The 21,556-nt window shown below is 37.9% G+C and overlaps 2 protein-coding genes across 3 annotated transcripts; both read right to left on the bottom strand.

The window, feature by feature from the left end:
- LOC107648678 (protein IQ-DOMAIN 1) lies at positions 13,803–17,450 on the bottom strand. Of its 2 annotated transcripts, none has more exons than XM_016352491.2 (6): positions 17,213–17,450; positions 16,600–16,704; positions 16,212–16,526; positions 15,382–15,603; positions 15,139–15,258; positions 13,803–14,875 (listed from the first exon to the last, which is right to left on the bottom strand). In XM_016352491.2, the coding sequence occupies exons 2-6, from the start codon at positions 16,669–16,671 to the stop codon at positions 14,168–14,170; spliced, it is 1,437 nt and encodes a 478-aa protein (XP_016207977.1). In that variant the 5' UTR covers positions 16,672–16,704; positions 17,213–17,450; the 3' UTR covers positions 13,803–14,167. The 2 variants fall into 2 exon arrangements, with proteins under 2 accessions (XP_016207977.1, XP_020960022.1); XM_021104363.1 differs by lacking the exon at positions 17,213–17,450 and adding an exon at positions 16,983–17,163.
- On the bottom strand, positions 19,197–19,979 carry LOC110263732. Its single transcript, XM_021105496.1, has one exon. It carries the CDS (start codon positions 19,977–19,979, stop codon positions 19,197–19,199), a length of 783 nt encoding a protein of 260 aa, XP_020961155.1.

Raw genomic sequence — 21,556 nt, 5'->3', positions numbered from 1 at the left:
ATATAGCTGCATATAGCCTGCATTTGCATTTGTATTATGCATATATAAAAAAAATGCACGCGACGCGCAAGCGTTGCTGACGCGTCCGCGTCATACGTGCATTCGGAAGAAAAGAGAATTGAACAGAGAGTCACGCGAAAGCGTGGCTGGAGGCATGCTTTAAGCACAAATATGCCCACGCGGCCACGTCATGTTGAAAAATAGCCTTCCCATGCGTCCGCGTCACCCACGCAACCGCGTGGCCCTGCAAAATCGATGTAAAGAGGTGTATGGCAGAGAGTTATGATGGAGCTAGGCTGGAATGATGCTAGAAGCACAAACCCTATCACGCGAATGCGTGCCCCACGCGTCCGCGTCGTTTTTCAAAATATGGCCATTCACGCGATCGCGTCACTCACGCGAACGCGTCACCCAGATTTTTGGCAAAATACATTTAAAACAGAGAGTTGCGCGTACACGAGGCTGCACTCGCGCCAGTAGCACAAATCAGGCCACGCGATCACGTGACCCACACGTCTGCGTCACGTGACAAATATCACACACCATGCGATCGCGTGACCCATGCGTCCACGTCACATGTGACGCACAACTTATCCAAATCAGCGCATGATATCTTATCTTTTCTTCCCCAAATCCTAATTTTTCTTTTCCTTCTTATTTCTTTCTTCTCCCTTCTTCCTTCTTTATTCTTTCTCACTTTTTACTTTCTCCCTTCCTTACTTTTCACATCCATTATCAAGGTTCTTTTCTTTCTTTCTTTACTTTTTACTTTTTACTTTTTACTTTTTCTTTATTATTTTTCTTTGTGTTTTCTTTTTCATTATCTATATTTTCCTTTTCTTTCTTTTCTCTTCTTTTTATTCCTTTAATTGGTGTTAGAAATTTATTTGGGTGATTATTTTCTTTTATATTTTGCTTGTGAATTATTGTGGAATTGTTTGACAATTAATATTACTTCTTAAAGGGTGGTTTGCATGTTCAATTTAATATTTTCAATAATATATTTACCATGCATGCTAAGTGTTTGTGAAAAAGCCCGCATGGCATCATGCATTACTTTTACGTCATTCTACTACTCTAATGCCTGTTTTTCACAAAATTCCTTTTATATTTTATTGATCAAATATAATTGTCAATACAAACAGGTTGTTAGTTTGAAAGGGTTGATAATCTAACTTGGACATTTAATGCTTGATCTATGCTACTCATGCCTTTGCCAGCATGCCAATAAACATCTTACATTTACTTGTCATCACCTGCACTTGCTATAATTCCATTGATGAACTTCTCACATGTAGTCATGACCATGTGTTAACGACATCCTTCTTTATCGTGCATTGATTATCACCTATACTATCCACTCCCTTGCTCGAACCCTTAGCTTTACATATTACTTTTTTTTTCCTTTTTTTAGGATGGCCACCAAGAAAGGTAAAGAGAAAGCTACTCCCAAACCACCAGCAAGGAAAGGAACAAAAAGGACACTAACGACAGAGCCATCTTCAACAGCGGTAAAGCCCTCAACAAAACGAATCAAGAGGATCATCAAGGTCAATGAAAAAGAGAAAGCCTTCCCAGCAAAGGACACTGCGCGGTTCACTAACCGCTACTGTGAGCAGATGTTCCCCATCCTGGCTGAGAGGAATTATAACAATAAGTACCTTCTTATCCTCCCAACCAATATTGCTGAATTTGTTGAGCCCCGCATTGAGCGAAGACAATGGAAATTCCTACGGAGACAGCCACGGCAGGTTAACCTTTCATGGGTAGTTGAATTCTACTCCAATTTTCACATGCCAACCATGCAATCTGTCTATGTCCGTCAGAAGCAAGTCCCTATAACAGAAGAGGCTATTCAACGAGCTTTAGATCTTTCCCCTGCTCCAGAAGGATTGGACGCATTCCAAGAAGCCTCACTCAAGTGCCAGACATACCAATTTGACTGGGACGCGGTTCTCAGAGTTATAGCACAACCTGGCAGCATATGGATCTACGGATACCATCGGTCCCGACCTAAGGACATATTGGCTTCAGCACTCACCTTGGAGGCTCGAGTATGGGCACAGATTATGTCCCATTACGTCTTTCCGAGCACTCAATCCTCCTTCACTGCAGACATGGCTGTTTTACTCTGGTGTATCCTTACAGACCAGTACCTCAATTTAGCAAGACACATTCGGCATGCTATGGGACACGTACAAATTGCGGGCAACTTACCTTTCCCCGCCTTGGTTTCAGATCTAGTCTCAGCAGCCAGAGTCTCCTATAGAGCTGGGGACACCAAGGCCATAATTCCACGAGATGATTAATACGTCCCTAACGGAAAGTATATCAGACCTCCAGCAGCCACTAAAGCGAAGCGCAGATTTACATACCTCAAGGAGCTACTTGTTGGTAACCACCCACCTAAAGAAGAGCCAGACACCCCGGACCCCACTTCATTTACCAGCACAGGGAGCCATGACAGTCCCGATTGTGGAGATGCTGCTACCAGTCCCCCTTTGTTCCTGACAGATGGCACCGAGGACGGTGCAAAGCTTTAAGTGTGGGGAGGTCAGTCAGTACCTGACTTCCGGAGGTAATTTCTCTTCCTTAGCACCAATAAAAAAGGATATTTATTTTATATTTATTTTTTTTTTCTTCTTTTGTTAGGATAGGATAAATTGCATAGTAATAGGTTAATTGCATGCATGTTCTATTTGGTTAGAAAATAATAAAGTTTCTTTTTAAGACCCTATTTTTGAAAAATTTTACTAATTTAAATTAAAATTTTTGTGTTAAATTTGTTAGAAGTTGTACTTGGAACATAGTTTAAAAAGCTAAGAACACACAACTTGAGAGACTTGAGCCTAATGACATGGTTACATTATTTAACCATAAATATTATTCTTATGTGTTTGCTTCTCTATGATTGTAATCTTTATTTTGTTCCATCCTATATGTCCAATGTTTAATGTGTTATATGCATGCGTATGATTGAGGCCATTAATTATTTTAGCTCACTTATCCCAAAATAGCCTACCCTTCCATTTACCTTTGTTAGCCACTTTGAGCCTTTTTAAATCCCATTTGTTCTATATTTTATCACATTACTAGCCTTAAGTAGAAAAATAATTAAATATCACAATTGAATCTTTGGTTAGCTTCAGATAGAAATTGTGTTAATTGAGTTTGGGAAGATTGTGGGAACATGGGTTAATAAGGGAATGTGTCATGATAAAATAATGGGAATTTGGGTACCTACTCATGTGAAACTAGAAAAATTGAAAATCCATGTGCATTGATAATGTTATGTTTATTTTTATGCTGAAAAAAAAATCCAAAAATATTCAAATAATTAAGTAATTAAATAAGGGGACAAAATTACCCCAATGCTAAGTTAAGTTAATGAAAAGATCAATGCATATGTGATACAAGTTAAGAGAAAAGTTGATGCATGAGTATGTAATGTAAAAGTGAGAATTTTGGGTAGCTAGGCATGAATTTAAAGTATATAGAGTATGTATGTTAGGTGAAAGCTTAGGATAATCAAGGATTCAATTTATAGCTCACTTAGCCATATATATACCCTCACCTTTACCTTGGCCCCATTACAACCTTAAAAAGACCTCATGACGTTTGCATTGGTACATTAAATATTTGTTGATTGGTTAGGTGAAGAACAAAGTTTAGAAAGCATGATTAGAGAAGAGTAGAGTGATTATCCTATACACTAGAGAGACTAGAGTGCATATACACCACCAGTGAGGGGTTCAATGCTTAATTCTATGTTCCCTGCTTTCATGAGCTGTCTTCTTAACAAATTTACTTGTCTTTACTGTATAGTTTGAACTAGTGAAGTTTGAGTTATTTTTGTCTTGAAGAACTTATTTATTTTAACCAAGTAGACAGAATCATATAGTTTCATTCATATACATAGATTGCATTACATTGCATGAGTCTTACTTTTCCCTACTCATTTATTTTATCTCCTTAAGCTAAGCATGAGGACATGCTAATGTTTAAGTGTAGGGAGGTTGATAAAACACTATTTTATGGTTTATCTTGTGTTTAATTAAAGGGTTTCATCAAGTCTTCACCCACTTATTCATACTAATTGCATGATTTTATAACTCCTTCCTAATATTGTTTTATGATTGAAAACTTGCTTCCTAAAGATCTTTAATTAGTATATTTTAATTCTCCTTTATACCATTCGATGTCGTGATCCGTGTGTTAAGTGTTTCAGGCTTCATAGGGCAGGAATGGCTTAGAGAATGGAGAGAAAGCTTACAAAAATGGAAGGAACACAAGAAACTAAGGAGATGACCAGCGAACACCGACGCGCGCGTATGGCCCACGCGAGCGTGTGGAATGGAGAAAACCGCAGCGACGCGAGCGCGTGCCTGACGCGTACGCGCGGATTGGAATCTGCACAAGTGACGCGAAATCGTGGACGACGCGTACGCGTGACAAGGAAAATCGCTGAATGACGCGAACGCGTGGACGACGCGTACGCGTGACCTGCGCGATCTGCAAAATTAACAGAAAATGCTGGGTGCAATTTCGGGCCACGTTTTGACCCAAGTTTCGGCCCAGAAACACAGAATAGAGCCAGGGAATAAGCAGAGACTAAACACACACGCATAGACGGAGATACACATTAATATTAGGATTACTTTTAGTTTTAGATCTGAATCTAGAGAGAGAGAGTTACTCCTCCTCTAGTTTCTCTTTACATTCCTAGTTATTGCTTTTGCTTTTGGATATTGAAGAGTCAATACCTCCGTTGAAGACATTATTCTAGTTTGTTTACTTTGTCCCTTACTCTTCCATATCCTTATTTACTTTATTTAGAATTACAATTGGATTATTTTCATGGATTATTGATAAAGATGATTACTTTTATTTTTAATTAATTTTCAGTCTCTATTTTATTTTAATTAATTTATTATGTCTTCTTATATTTTTCTGAGTATTATATTCATGTCAATGGAGTAGATTTCCCAAACTTGACATGGGGGTTGATTAAAAGGAGACACTTGAGTTGGAAGGCTTAAGTGTTGGTTAAATTGGAAGTTGTTGGCTAGTTCTGTATTTACTAACGCTAGACCTTCCCAAGGGAGAGGACTAGGATTTGCGAATAAGGATTAGCTCAATCACTTGACTTTCCTTTATTTAGTAAGGGTTAACTAAGTGAAAACAATAACCTTTTTGATACTACACTTAAGAGATCCCAACAAGGATAGAACTTCCAATTAATCATTTCTCAAGTCAAGGATTTTTATTAAAATATTAATAATCATTCTTAGTTTTATTACTTTAATTTATAATTATTTAATTGCTCATTATTCAACTCAAACTCTCTTGAAAATTCCTGATTAATAAGTTAGCACCCTTTCCTGCAACTCGTTGGGAGACGACCTGGGATTCATACTCCCAGTATTTTTATTTCTAAATTTCGTGACAACTTTTCTAAATTAACAAGACGGATCTTAACTGGTTAAGAACTATACTCTCAACGCATTCTCTATATCGATTTCTTAATTAGCCGACTTCTGCCTGCACGTCAAGCTGCTCTAGCCGACCTTGATGCATGTGAACCAATCTCATGAGCTCTATAGGATTTTTTTTCTCTCGATCCTTCTGATTGATGGACTTCTGAGCTTATTCTTCATCCTCCTTAATTTGTAAGATGTGTATCTCCAGCAACGCCTTTTCCCTTATTTGTCGGGGAGGTATGACAATTGCACGATCATCGTTGTGTTGCTTTTTTCATAGGCCTCTGAATCAGAAGTCGTGTTTCTGCCTTCTAGAATATTTTTTGACATCGTATGGTGTCTATTACTAGGTCCCTAGCAACGATGGCAATGTTTCAAGAGTTACTTAAAATTGTGATTTGGGCCTGAATGTGAGGCCCAAGCTCCTTTTGGGATAGCGTCCGACGTTTTCTGGTATTGAGGTGCTGCCGTATAACGTCTTGGTAAAGGTAGGGGTGGTATCTGCAAGTAGGGGTGTCAAATTTCACGGTATTTATCCGAATTCGATCCGAAAATTACGGATATCGATCCAATCCGCAAGGTTATCAGATCGGATCGGATCCGCAAGGTTATTGGATCGGATTGCAGATTTCATGTAGGTATCCGCATATCCGCGGATCTACAAAAATAAATAAATAATTCTCCGGTAATTGGAGTTTCCACGTTAAATTCTTGTGTTGTGATTGTGTCTATTTTATTTCTCTGTGAAAGGTATTTTCTAAAGGGGGAATGGTGTATTATTCCCAACACTAATAAGATCGGATTGCGAATTTTATGTAGGAATCCGTATATCTGCGGATCCGCAAAAATAAAAAAAATAAATATTTTTTTATGTTTTATTTCAACTAATAATTATCATATATGTTGTATTATTTTATTTTTAAGATTAGAAAAATAGTATTTTATTGATACTTTTTAAATAAAAATAAGCTTTTTAAAATATTTATATGTTTTGCGGATATATCCGAGATCCGATCCGAATCTGATCCGCAAATGTGCGGATCGGATCCAAGCATAAAAATCGCAGATATTGGATCTGATCCGATCTGATAATTTTAATGTGGATAGGATCAAGATTTTAGCCATATCCGATCCGATCTGATCCGCATTCACCCATACTTGTAAGGGGCACCGGTGCTTAAGTTAGCAAGGGTTTTGGATAGTTTTTTATGTAGATTAGAGTTTGAAGAATACCTGAGGGTGTGAAGGTGTTTATAGTTATAAGTGGTGAGTCGATAACCACTTTATAAAGTGGTTTCACCTTCGATGGTGGATAATTGTTCCCTTTTATTAGGAAGGTTATTGAGATCTCCCTTCTAGATTAATAGGAGATATCTTAGGGGTTAGTTAATTATTTAAACAAGCAGTTATAAGCCCATGTCGACGTATCCGACCTCCACGAAGTCGGGTAGGTAGTAATATAGATTTGAACACTGATATTTGTAGAGTATTGATTGGGCTTCATTTATTTCGAACCTGACTTAGTTGTGGGGTAGGGTACATACAAATAGTATTATAGATAAAGAAAATTATATTTTATTTCTTCTTAACTTAAAGAAAACAAAAAATATAAAAAAAATAAATTAACAGTTCACAATAGATTTTTACATAAAGATATCTTATTTGAAATAACCGGCTGATTTTTTATAATATGGAAATATTGTTGGTGTGTTTAGTGAAAATGGGGGTATTTGGTTTAATTCCAGATAAGTTGATGTGTCAGGTTGGGCATGGTCAACACGTGGAGGGCGTGTTTTCAAGACGTGGGAGCGTGCTGCATATGTGTCATAGTATGATACGTTGGCAATGCAACACGTGACCTGTGTGTTGAGTGCTCGTCCTATATAAGTCAAAGCTCAATACCATTTTATTGCAAAGAGGAGAGTTATTTGTGGTGTGATAGAGAGCAACGCAAATTTGGTGGCAACCCTGAGATTATACAGAATACTCATGAGGGAGTGAGTTTTGCGTGTGAGAATCTATTTTCATATGTGGTTCCATGCACCATGACATTCATAGAGCTTCAAAACAGTCTCTGTCAAAGCATGGAGAATGATATATTGAGGAGAGTGAGCAATATTCTATACCATAATCCCATATAGTATTTGTTGATCTAATATAGTTTGATATTATACCGATCATTAATAAAGCAAGTATGCAGAATATGTTCCATATTCACCGATAGAATCAGGTGCGACAGCCAAAGATTGAGTTGTATGTTGAGTTTGAAAATATAGAGGAAGATGGGATTCAACATGATTCAGATATAGAAGATGATAGAGATGAAATGTACGAAGGAATGAACAGTGATAGCGAAGAGGACTTCAAAGTTACTTATGAAGCCAGCGACGAAGACGAGGATGGTGATGTGGGAGGTGAGACAACAGTAGAAAATGTAGTGGTTCCTCCTGCAGCCACTCAATCGATGGACGTTCCACCTTTTATGTATAACTTGGATCTTGACGCGATGCACGCACCGGAATTTTCCGAATATCAAACATAGGTATGTGAGTAGTAAATAATACATTTTTTTAATTTATATTTTGGATGGATCAATGAGTGACGATTTCTTTTTTGTGTAGGTGTTGCTGATCCTAAGGATGGAGAGTTCAGGATCAGAATGGAATATAATTCTAGAAAGTCGGTTGTTGTAGCAATTAGAAGTTATATTATCTCTAGAGGAGTCGACTACAATATTTATGAGTCCAAGCCACAGACGTTCTATGCCAAATGCAAGACATATAGTTGTGAGTGCAACTGGCTTATTCGAGCTAGCTTGATACGAAAAATAAGTTGTTGGGAGATACGGAGATACAATGGTAGGCACACGTACACCATGGGAACGATTTCACAAGATCATTCCAAGTTGGACTCGGACACGGTTCCTGAGGCTATAAGGCCATTAATTGAGAATGACCCGTGTATGAAAGTGAAATCTATAATTGCGGAAGTCTAGTCAGGGTTCAACTATACCATCAGTTACCAAAAGGCTTGGTTGGCAAAGCAGAAGTCCATAGATAAAGTTTTCGGTGGTTGGAAAAAATCTTACCAAGCTTTGTCATAGTGGTTCTCGGTCATAGTTTAGAAGATGCCTAGCTCAATTATCAAAATAGAAACACGACCTGTGTATAATGGTAGTGAGGAGGTGGACGGCGTTAGGATACTTTACCGCATATTTTGGAGTTTCAATCCATGCATTAGAGCGTTCAAGAATTCCAAGCCTCTAGTTCAGGTTGACGGCACACACCTTTACGGAAAATACAAAGGTGCACTTTTTGTTGTTGCACAAAATGCGAACCAGAACATTGTGCCTATTGCTTTTGCTCTCATGGAGCGGGGAGACTGCTGATATGTAACACTTTTTTCTCAGTAATTTATGAAGGCATCTTGTTAGAAAATACGTCATGGGTATATAATCTCATACCAACATGAGTCAATCCGGGTAGTAGTAAATCGTTTCGGAAGTGATTGGCAACTTCCAAGAGCATGGTGGATATTCTGTATTAGGCACATCGATAGCAACTTCTTATGGGCATTCAAAGTTCCACACTTGAAAAAACTTGTTGTCAACATAGGGTATTCAAGGACAGTGGAGGAGTACAACATCAAGGCGAAGCATATGCCCGGTGGTGCGATGCCATCAGAGTTAGGAACTAGGTATTGGCATTTGACAAGGGACATTGATAGGGGCACATGACGACGAACCTTGTCGAGTGCATTAATTCAGTGTTGAAGGGTGCCCGAAATCTTCCTGTGTTGACACTCATTCGAGCAACATATTATCGGTTAAACGAGCTATTTACGTGGAAGAGTGTTGAGGCTCATGATCGCAAGCGTGCTGGATTTACTTACTCTATATTTGCCACTCAGCGGATAGAAGCAAATATGCAACGTGCTGGAAATATAGTTGTGCATCAGTGTGACAGGTGAAATGAGGTGTTTGAGGTGCACAAAATGCCTAATAGAAAGGTGTTAGCAGTTGATCTTGGGCAGCAAACTTGTGACTGTGGGCACTTTCAGGTGAAACGAATACCATGTCGTCACGTTATAGCTTGATGTGCTAACCAGCGCCTCGATTGGCAGGTGTATGTAAATGATGTGTACAAGATGACAGAAGTTTGCGAGGTCTACAGAATTGAGTTCATACCATTAGACGATCTGGAGACATGGCCTGCTTATCCGGGACCAAAATTGGTCGCTAATCCCACCTTCAGGCGAATATCGAAAGGTCGTCCCAAATTGACCCGCTACCCGAATGAAATGGATTCACGAGAAATGTGTGGTCCTCGAATATGCCATGTCTATGGTAGACGGGGTTATAGTCGTAGTCGACATCCTCAGCGTGCTGGACTGAGTGGAGTTGGTGATAGTGGTGGTCTCTAGATCTTTGTTGGTCGTTGTGTTCATATATTTTATGTTAATTTTATTAATTAATAATGTCTGTGTTAGTCGTTGTGTTTATATTTTTAAGTTAATTTTATCAATTAATATATTTGTTGGTCATTGTGTTTGTATTATTAAGTTATATGCTAACTTTTGTGAGTTATTATAGGTGACTGTGTTGGATGGGCTAAATGTGGTGGTTGGGCTGGCTGTGCTGACTGTGCCAACTGTGCTGGTTATGGTGGCTGTGATGGCTGGACTGGCCGTGGTTGCTGGGTTGGCTGTGGTGGTTGTGCTGACTATGTTGGCTGTGGTCTAATTACTATGGGAGATAATAAGAAAATGGTTCAAACACTACATACCGAAGTGGTCCCTGAGGTGTTGATGGCTAAGGTGGATACTGAGGAACTTGCTCTGACAATCTCAGCCATACTCCGAATAAACCCACATACCAATCACGGTAATCAGCTGACAGTCTAAAGTCCCAAGTCGGAAGGGGGTGCAGCTCTCGCAATCGAGTGTTGTGGCGGTTGCCCATTCCTCTATCCATCTCGCATGTAAAACCTTCCAGTCATGAAGTTGCACTCCATGAAGTGTGATATAATGCTCTTTTTCTCTAATTACTTTTGTTAGCTCCAGGGCGAGTTGTGCATACCCGAATTGACACATCACTTAGTTCGCAGGGTGCCATTCGACACACTTAAACGATAATAATGGAACAATAGTGTCACACACCTCAAAGTGTCCATGAAGCTCGCCGGGTATGATCAATCCTTTGTATAGCCGCCAGAGAACCTACAACATATTATTAGAAAATTAGAAACTTAATATCATGTTGGATATTAACACACACAAAGCAAAAATACTAACCTCCTCCATGTAGTCTATTTCCTACCTAAATGTCACTTTGGTCTTTGATAACCATGCTATGGATCATGGGGAATGACTCCACCTGCAACACATAACATTAAAAATATTAAAATATGTGCCATCAATCAAATATGTATCGTCAATAAAATATACAAGTAAAATAGGAACTGTTATCTCCAAACAACTGATACGTCAGCCGCTGCAAGGTGCTGTCTCGGAACGGGTGCAATACACGGCATTCGCTTCCATGCCTAAGCAAATAAAAGATTAAGAGGGCCATCTATCTCCTTGAAATCGTATCGTGATGCATGGCACAGTGCCTGTAAAGATGCGCGAGACATGCTGGACCCCAAATGTAAGTGTGGATCCGCTGAAAATTGTGGAGTATTGGGAGATACTTCGCATGGGCATAGGCCGTCGACTTATTCGCGAATAGGGTTGAACCCAGCAAACAAAAAATCTAGCATTTGATATATCTCTAAATAGATTCCAAAGTATCCAACGGCACTCTGTCTCTAATATAGCGAATCCATGCCAGCTTTATATAAGATTTGGAGGAACTACTCACAACGGGTTCGCTATCGAAAATCGCGATACTCTGGCTACTCAAGAAGTCATGACTACTATTTGTCTAACCGCTCACAACCTCTCCATCAATCAGTAGACCAAATATATGAGCCACGTCTTCTAATGTAACAGTAACCTCACCCACTGGCAATACAAAGGTGTAAGTCTTCGGCCTTCGCCTTTCCACGAAAGCAGATAGTAAGGAGGCATATCCTCCGATCAACCAATTTTTGAAATGTGGTAGAATCATGTTGTTTGTAAGACGTCATCTGCCATCGGATTCCACGTCTCCGATGGATCAAGTTTATGGACCATATGATTCTTGTTAGGCTGGTACAACAAAAATATGTTTATTCATTAAATATATTTATTAGTTTAAATGAATGAAGATTATAACAAATAATTGTTTATTATACTAATTTACATCAATATAAATATTTTTATCTTTTTTTTTAACAAGCTACTAACTCTCTTCTTCATCGCAGAACTCTTCTCTCTCAAAATTCCTCTCTTTTATATTCATTCTTTACATGCAACAAAAGGGGGTTGAGCTCAATTTAAAGAGCTTGTAATCTACGTCGCTTGTTCCCGGAGAAAGGAGCTGTCTCTTGCATACAGACACACTTCCAACATCTCATCCACGTGTTGTAAAAGTTGCTGCAATTCCTTAGAAATGTGCAGCAAATCTCTGTAAAAGCTCCTTGAAATCTCTGAACGGATGACACAACACGCCCCCTCTATGTTGTCGGGGTGCTTCCACGTCTGCGACGAATCTCTGGGCAAAGCTACAGGGAATCGGTGAAACACGCCCTCCGCGTGTTGTTCTGGTAATGACACATGTTCCACGTTTCGCCAAATCACTGACGAGTCCCAGGGACGGACCTAAGGGGGGGCGAGTGGAGGCCTCGGCCCCCCCCCCAACTTTTTTAAAAAAAAGATTAACAGTAATAAGTTATTAAGTATGATTTAATTTTTTTTAAAATTTATTTAGTATTTAGTCTAATATAAATAAAAGTTTAGCCTAACCTAAATATTAATGATTTCTAATATCTAAAAAAGTAAGTAACAATATTAAAAAAATCTAACAAGATATTATTACTAATATTTTTTAATTAAATAAAATGTTTCAAATTCCATAAAGTGGATTTTTTTTTTTTCTTCTTGTGAGTATCCTTCTTGATTCATTTGGTATTAATTTTCTCTGTTTTAACTATTACAACTGAGAGATCTTTTTTAGCGATGAATATTGTGAAGAATAACTCATAAACAAAATGAAAGGTTAATTTCTTGCTAATTGTCTTTTAATTATATTAAAAAGAAAATTGCTGAAAAATTTGACACAGATTCTATTATCGATAAATTTTATGATACGAAAAATCGACCACTTCGTTAATAAAAAGTACATACATATTTTTTGTACTTTAAAATATATTCTCTATCGATATATTTTTGTAATACATTTTATATTATATAATTTTTTGTATAATTTTTTAATATTATATATGTTATTGGCCCCTCCAGAGTAATATTTCTGGATCCGTCGAACACACTCCTACGTATTGTGCTACAGCTACAAACCTATAAAACACCTCAATTATCAATATTGGACAATTACACCAGTTTTCTTTTTATATGAAAAATGATTTCTGGCACAACACATTCACACATTCTATATGAGTTCATTTAAGGGTTCATTTTTCTCTCATAAGACTTGAACCTGGGTACAGCTTCTTGTGAGGCAGCAGATTCTGCCACTAACTCCAAGTCTCGGCTCTCGGCTGTACCCCCTTATTTATTTACCTTTGGAAATTTGATGTTCCATACAGCTACTGGCAGCCGGGTCTCGTGCAAGACCAATGGGGGGCAATGGTGGTCCAAATTCAGTTAATACCCTGGGTTTGTCGGTCCTTTTCAGTTTTTCTTTTACTTTTTCCTTTTTTGTTTAAAAGGTTCAAAAAGAAGTTGAGTCATCTAAACTCCCTTGGTGAGAATGGGCTAAGGAATAAATTCTGATACATATTTAACAATTATATAATATACTTTGTTTTCTAACACAACTACTAAACGCAAAAGATGAGGCCAATTAAATTGAAAAACGAGAGATTAGTTCTCAATAATATCTAATCGTATTCCTAATTATTCCCCTCGGTTTCTAACTTAATTGAGGCAAGAAGTATCAATGAGTTGGCAGCTCCCATCATAATCATAATACACTTCAACGGGTTGGAAGCATCCATTTCAACTACCCCTTCACAATAATACAAGTATCCCCAACCAACCCTTGCACCATAACAGATCATTAATAATGCTATTCATATTTACCAGATATTATTATTTGTTTAAGCCTTTTGTTTTGTATGTAATCTAATAATTCGTTGCATTGATGGGAAGTGTACCAAGAACTAATGCCGACAAGAATAGAATTGTAAGCTATAGTATAATTTGATCGTAGCATCAAATGAATGAGACAACAGAACAAAATGTACATTTTATATCACAATAAAAAGAAAAAAAATCAAGAACTTTAATAGAACGATGACACTCTTGTCCTTGATGGGTCTGTCATATGAACATCATGAATTCTTCCTTCCCCTAAGGGCAGCAAATAGTGAGAATGAAAATAATACATAAGAGATAAATTTAATGTGTAAAGAAACTTTCACCCCAAATCAATAGGTTTCAAGAAACGTTAGATACACATAATAATTAATTAGGATAAATAAACAAATGAAACACTCAATTCAAATAAACTTGTGTCTTATTTCTTCCCTGATGTTTCCAATCCTACCTTCAATGTCTTCAACAATCCTTTCACTTTAGCAGTATAATCAACTGGCCGCACCGTTGCTCACGGCGAATTCTGCATTTAAACTGCTTTCTATTATCTTCGGGGGACCTGAATGCCGCCGGGGTGGTCTGGCAGGTGAAGCCGGAAAAGAAAGACGCTTCTTTGCAGTCCCAAAGGAACCCTTATCTGTTTTCCCATTTTCCATGGTTAATGGACTTTGACTTTGTGTCCTGGACTTGGCTTTTGCAGATTGAGTTGGCACCATGTAACTTGGAACTGATGGAGAGCTGGCAAGGCTCTCATCATCCCTCACTGATGATCCGGCGATGGAGTGCCTCCGAAACCGGTCTGACTGTACACTGACCATGCTTTTGGAGTCATCTTCCAAAACCAAGCTGCCCTTTGGACTCCCCTTCTTCAGTTTCCTAGCAACTGCTGGAGAAGCCGGTGCCTTGGGAGGAGCCGAATGGGACTGGAAGCTAGGTGTGCCGGGATTTTGGCTGGCCGTTGGAGAGTGCGTTTCAGAATTTAGCTGGAAACGAGCAAATGATTTGCTGATTTCCCCAGCGGTAATGCTGCGGCTTGAGCTTTTTATGGATGAATGGTCGTTCAGCTCTTTATCCATCATGCCACGGCTCTCCCAAGGTCGAGCTGCCATCCATCGTTCCAGCCAACTCCAACCCCAGCTAGGATTGGTTGGATCCATGAACATGGGATTCATAGATTTAGATGAGCTCTTCCCGTTTTGCTGTCAAATCAAGATTTTAGCAAATATCAAACTCCGAACTTAATTTGTTTTAAAAATCAATAAACTTAAAACTCATTGATGTAACTTATATCACAGGCAAAGACTGTTATTCAGTCAAAATATATATTTCAGGTAGCCAAGTACCACCATTGATGACAGGAATCAACCAAAAATAGAATCGGATTATGCAAAAATGAGACGAGACAGCACATGTTTAAGGCTCTGAAGATAGTGAATCCAAAAGGAAAGGATCAATGCAAAACCTGATGAGTGAATGCATAAGCCAGTGCCCTTTCTCTTCTCATAGCAGCCTCATACTTGCCCAGTAACTTGGCTTCAATCTGTTCTTTCGATTGTAAGCTGTCATCCCATTCCTCGCCAATCTATTATGACAATTTGATAACAGTTAAAAAATTTTCCAAATACTATGTTAAAAATTTAAATAAATAAATGTTCTTATAAAAGAGCACACAATTAGAGATAATAAAGGAAATGAAAAAGCATACCCGCATGCTCTCGAGCTCTTTTGCATGCTTCTGCAAGAGCTGTCGCTGCAGAGCCTGATTCTCCTCTAACATTCTGATCCTCCGAGAACGAATCTGACCTTGCACACGAGCTAAAGTCTGCATAGAGCGAAGGGTACTTATCGCTTGGCGCTTAACAATGGGCCCTTCCATCAATGACTTCAATCTGACCAGTCCTCTTAAAGCCCGCAGTGCTCTTCTTGCCTAAAATGATTTCAAAACCAAACTTAGTTTGAAAGGTAATGCAGATAGTAACATATCCTTTTGGCAGCCATTATTTATTACCAAATTTACCATTGATGTCCTCAAAACTATATGCAATTAATATGCACAACCATAAAGAAATGTCCTTTTGTCTGGATTCAAGTATAAGAGTTTAAATTAGATCTACTTCTAAAGTAAAACTTCACCAGTAAACAAGAGATTGCCAGCCACATCATTTCTGTACCTAAAGACTAAATTACTCTCTCACCCCTTATTTCTGCATTTAATACTTGGAATTATTTATTATGAAAATGTTGTTAGCCACAGTAGCAACAGCTATATCATGAATAGTTAGTTCATTTTGTTCCCACCATATGATTTGAAGGTGGAGGCATGGAGCTGCACTAACTGATGTTCATGAGTTAAAGGGCCAAATGAAAACAAGGGAGTTCTGTGTTTTTTTTTTTTTAAAGTCATTCTCATCAAATGTTGAATTAAATGAACTGTGACATAGAGGGAGCTAAAGGGAAGAAAAATAAAAATAATTCTTCAAAAAAAGAACATATACAAGGAATAATTTGTGTTTAAATCAAAATTAAAATGCATACCAAGTATCCCCGAAAAGCCGTTTGAATCTTGATTGCTGCCACTTCTTCCTTTGGTTTGCCAGAGAACCGAGTAATCGTATGACTGGTAGTAGCAGCTTCAGCCCTAACCACTGGTGCCTGAACTGCAACAGCAGGAACAGGTTCCTCAACATCTGCAGCAGTTGCAACTTCAACAACACGATCATGACCGCTTTCAATTTCAAGATCAGCCAATTTAACATCTTCTGGTGGCAGAAGCGGTGGTGCTTTATCAGATTCCTGGTATGAGCCTGAACTCTGCAACTTCTGCTTCCCAAACCATTTCTTCTTTGATTTCTGCAGAGGAAGTTGGTTAATCTAAGAGAAGGGTATCAGAATAATTGAGATAAGTTATAAACATTATCCAAACCTCTTTCTTCTCCTTTGAGTCAGGACTCAGAGCTTTCTTCACAGAAGAAAACCAATTTCCTTTTCTCCCCATATTCTTGGGCTCTTGGCCTTCCTCAATTTGATCCTTTACACCCAAAAAACAAGGGCAAATTTTTAAGATCTCAAACCTCAAATTAAAAATAATTCATTTTTGAAGAGGAAGCAAATTCAATTACATTAAATGCCATTAAGATTAGGACTAACAAATTTGCTAATGAAAAGGAAGAGATCTCAAAAATTGTGTAACCCAATTTTGAAACAACAAGCTTCTGCAAGAGAAATTCATCATAATCCCTAGCTGTCTATGAATTCCGAATTATAGACCCCAAAAATGAAAGTAGAAAAAAAAGGTAAAATCATTACAATTCACAACGGAAAATGTTGAATCAGACAATAAAGCTACTGAATTATGCTTCCTTTTGTAATTTCCAGCACACTACAATGTAGATTTATCTACTAACACCACTTAGAATACCGCTTCTATTGAAAGCTGAAGTTGCTACAAATTCACATAAATTGCGAGGAATGAGAAAACAAAGAGAAAGATTGCAACTTGAGAGGATGTTGCAATGGCAATGAAGAAGATGTTTAACCTGAAGAGAAGAAACAGTGGTAGATCTCAAGTATCTGATTCGGACCCAGTTTCTCTCTCAAGAAAAAGATTGCAACTTGAGGATCACTTTTCGCACCAAACAGCAATTTCTCTCTCTTCTTCTTCTTCTTCTTCTTGTTGTTGCTGTTCCTCCCTGCAGAGAGGGAAAAATCAGATCTTGACAAATGCCAATAGAAGAGAAAAGAGGGAGCTTTGAATTATAATAAAGAGAACCAGCTGGTTTCTTTAGTGTTATGACCTTGCAACTGGGTTGGTCATGGTGGGTCCCCCAAATGTGTGTGTTGTGTTTTATTTATTTTACCTTTGCTTGTTTCGAAGCATCAAAATCGAAGTTAACGGTGTCTGTTACTAACTATCCATAATGACGATGATGATGTTCATGTGCTTGTTGCAGTAATTTTCACCTCCTCCTTTAACATAGTTTAACTGCTACTGTTGGAGTAGGGTTATTTATTGTTGGAAAAAATGTTTCTTTTACATTTATTAACATTTGTTTGAAGCTAACGGTTATAGCATGTACTTTATCAGCGGGTATCGAATCTGATTCAATCCGGTCAGATATAATTGTCAACTCGATTCGCTACGGGTAGAGTTGAGTATGAAACGGGTTTCAGTACGGGTTAAATAAAAGCATAGTTGTAAGAACCGGACCGGTAATCGAACCAATCAAATTACTAGTTTATTGGTTTATTGGTTCAACTGATAAACTGCTGGTTGAACCGATAAAACCGGTTTCACATGAATAAAAAATATAAAATATTAAAAATAGTCATAAACTTAATAAATTCAAAATACATATCGTTAGTTCTTTACCAACATTTTAAAAACAATTTCAAAGTCTAAATATAACTAATACAAAGATAAACATGAAAGTAGTTAGTACTAGTACATTAGTATCTTAATTAAACACAATATGGATAACAATTCATAAACTAAATCCAAGGAGTGATTTCGAAGTCGGCAAGTTGCTCTTCATCTGACAAATGTGGAGCTACATCCTGATTGGTTTCATTTTGATTTGCATTTTTCACAGAATTATTAGCTCCATCATCCTCCCGATCATCTTCCAAATCCAATTGATCTAGCATTATAGATAATGTTTCACAAATCAAGATAAAAAATAATATAAAACATGTTATAAGGCATACGAAAATCATAGTTGATCAAAATTCATAAATAAATAAAAGCATACCTAAATCATCTTAAGGTGATTGAAGAGACATATTTGCAAGATCATTTCGTAAAGCATCAATTTCTTCAAGAGTTAAAAATGGTAGTGAATCTTCCAGTATCCATTCCGAATGATCCTCAAATGCATCAAGACAAATTGGATCATAAACTTGGTTTCTCATTTGGTTCTTATGTTATCAATATATTTCGTTACTCATGTGATGATTAAGATTTTAAAATAATGCTTTCAACTTAAAACAATCAAGAAAGTACCTTTGTTGTAACCTTAAGTTGTAATGAACATAAACAAGATCATTAAGTTTTTGATGCTCTAACAGATTCCTCTTCTTTGAGTGAATGTGTTCAAAAATACTCCAGTTACGCTCACAACCTGAAGAGCTACAAGTCTGGCTTAAAACACGAATAGCCAACTTTTGCAAATTTGGTGCTCCACAACCATAAGATTCCCACCATTGATCTTAACATAAAAAAACAGATAATAAATACATCACAATAGTAAAAGACCAAATTTATGAAGAAATTTCACCTGGCATAACAGTGGTTCGTTCACGTATTGCAGAGGGTCTTCCAAAATCTTTCTCAGCATTCTTAAAGATCCTCTTCTCACTTGTTAGCTTAGAATTCAATACAGGATCATCATAAGCATATTTCTCAATGACATCCAACAAGCCAGAAATCGTTTCTTTGTGCTTTTCAAATTCTCCAGCATTAAATCGAAAAGCTGGATTTAACCAATAACCAGCGGCATGAAGATTTTTCTTAAGTTGTGCATCTCAACGGGTATCCAAAATCTTCAAATAAGGATCAACAACCTTCTTTCTTTTCTGAAACCTCCTCACCATTTCTTCTCTAGCCTTATAAATAGCTTGATAAAGATAACCCATGGCAGGTCTGTCTTCACTATCCACAATACGTAAAACATGAACAAGTGGCGAGGTAAGCTTAACAATATCAGTGCATTGACTCCAAAATTTAGAATCCAAGACTTGATCCACAAATTTCTTAGCTTTGGCTTCTTTGGAGTAAGCTGAGCTTGTAAATTCTTTAGAAGTCACCATAGCTCTCAAAGGATCCTTTTGAGCTAAAATACTTTGCAAAGCAATGAAATTAGTAGCAAACCGAGTTGGAGCTGGACGAAGTATTTCCTGCCCATCTGTAAACTTTCTCATCAAGAACAGTGGAGAGCAATGATTATAGATATACTTAGTGATCAGTGAAGCTTGTGACATAGTTTGACTCACTTCTTGCAACTTCCCAATATCTTGAAACATCAGATTAACACAATGAGCTGCACAAGGGGACCAATACAATTTAGGAAACTCAGCCTCCAACAATCTTCCCGCAGCAACATAGTTTGCAGCATTGTCCGTTACAATATGCACAACATTCTCAAGACCAACAAACAATACAACATCCCTAAACAACTTAAACAAATTTTTAGCAATTTTTGAGATATTAGAAGCATCAGTTGACTTTAGAAAAACAGTTCCTTTAGGACAATAAACTAAAAAATTAATCAAAGTACGCCTACAACGATCAGTCCATCCATCGGCCATAATAGTGCATCAAGTTTGCTTCCAAATCTCACGATAACCATCAATCATTTTCCTCACATCATCAACTAATTTACTCAACAAATACCTACGGACTCTTGGATAACTTGGCCCTTTATACCCTGCACCCATGCTTGCAATAGCATCAATCATTGGCTGATAGTAAGCTGAATTAACTGCATTAAATGGAACAGAGGCATCCACTATCCATTTCGCAATAGCAATATCACACTTCTCCACAATTTTTTTGCTTTGAAGAACGCTTTTGATAGTTGGTTGAGCTCCGGGTGTTGTTGCCGATGGAAAATAGGATTGTAAACCTTTGACTTGTTTTCCTTTTCTAGAGATAGATGTTGGAACCCTGGATTTTTGTTGTTGTTGCATCTCATTACGTTCGATCTCGTCAAATTCTCTTTCAACATCATCACAAGCATTATAACTTTCGGCATATTGTTCTTGAGTTTTTCTTTTCTTACTTCGAAGCTCTTCAATACTTTCATGGAATTGGTGTCTCACTGCAGTTGGCACCTTTCGACAAGACTCAACATCTCCTCCTTTTCCAGCCAAATGAAGCTTAAACCGATGAATTCCTCCACCCCTAATAAGCTTCTCACAATATATGCATAGCAGAATTGTTTTTCCAGACTCCACAACTTGTTTACAATGATCCCATGCAGGATCATTTTTTGCTCTATTATTGTTTTTTTGGGTTCCGATTGATGCATCAGTAGTTGATCCTTGTTCTTGTGAAGATGGTGTTTCTGATGGTGTATTCGCAAAAGACATTCTAAAAGAATATGGAGTAGCAAAACCGCAAAATTATAAAACAATAACAATACTAAATTCCCTAGTTCCTATCCTATTCAGCAAGACAGCAACCTTAAATGCTTAAATAGTTAAATTCCCTATTCAGCAAGACAAATATATTCATATTTCATAGATTCAAATCAAGCATATAATTCAACAGTTTCATATTTCCAGTACAAATCAACAAAACAACAAATTTACAACTTACAAGTCAGCAAGGATATTCAGCTTAACAATTTCAATAAGCATATTCAACAGTTTCATATTTCAAGCTTTCAACAAGGATATTCAGCTTAACAATTTCAACAAGCATATTCATAATCTTAACAGCAAGTCAGCAAGAAGTGCAGAAAAAAAGTAAGTTTACAACTTACAAGTGCAATGCAGAACAGAGCGGGTGTAATGCATTTTTCACAGAACAATCATTAAACTTCAAGTGCAGAACCGAGTAGAAGCAGATTACAGAACTGGAGCTTACCTGTTTGACAGAGTCACAGAGCAGAAGGGCGAGGCAATGGCGAGTTTGACCGGAAAAGCAACGGCGACTGGGCGAGGGCGACGGCGCTGGAACGGCAAGTTCGACTGCGCGGCAACGGCGAGTTCGCGGCAACGGCAAGTTCGCGGGTGGCGGGTCTGTATTTGTCCTGTTCCTACTCCCTTGGTTGAGTTGGTTCCTTCAGAGTTCAGACTGGCGGTGAGACGAAGAGGATGACGGCGGGCGGCTGGGGGCTGGGGGCTGGGTGAGTGAGGTGAGGCGGACTGGCAGAGGGCTG

The sequence above is a fragment of the Arachis ipaensis genome, chromosome B06, assembly GCF_000816755.2.
Source record: "Arachis ipaensis cultivar K30076 chromosome B06, Araip1.1, whole genome shotgun sequence".
In the NCBI taxonomy this organism is placed as follows: domain Eukaryota; kingdom Viridiplantae; phylum Streptophyta; class Magnoliopsida; order Fabales; family Fabaceae; genus Arachis; species Arachis ipaensis.
Note: the sequence above shows the minus strand (reverse complement) of the source record. Positions and strands in the feature narration are given on the sequence as shown.

What these genes read in the sequence shown, in the direction of transcription:
- LOC110263732 (XM_021105496.1), bottom strand. Translation starts at nt 19,979, where the DNA reads ATGGCCGATGGATGGACTGATCGTTGTAGGCGTACTTTGATTAATTTT.
- LOC107648678 (XM_016352491.2), bottom strand. Translation starts at nt 16,671, where the DNA reads ATGGGGAGAAAAGGAAATTGGTTTTCTTCTGTGAAGAAAGCTCTGAGT. An exon ending in CGGCTTTTCGGGGATACTTG is followed by an intron (nt 15,604 to 16,211) that starts GTATGCATTTTA and finishes AAATCATTTTAG; the next exon opens with GCAAGAAGAGCACTGCGGGC. An exon ending in CTTATGCATTCACTCATCAG is followed by an intron (nt 14,876 to 15,138) that starts GTTTTGCATTGA and finishes TTGATTTGACAG; the next exon opens with CAAAACGGGAAGAGCTCATC.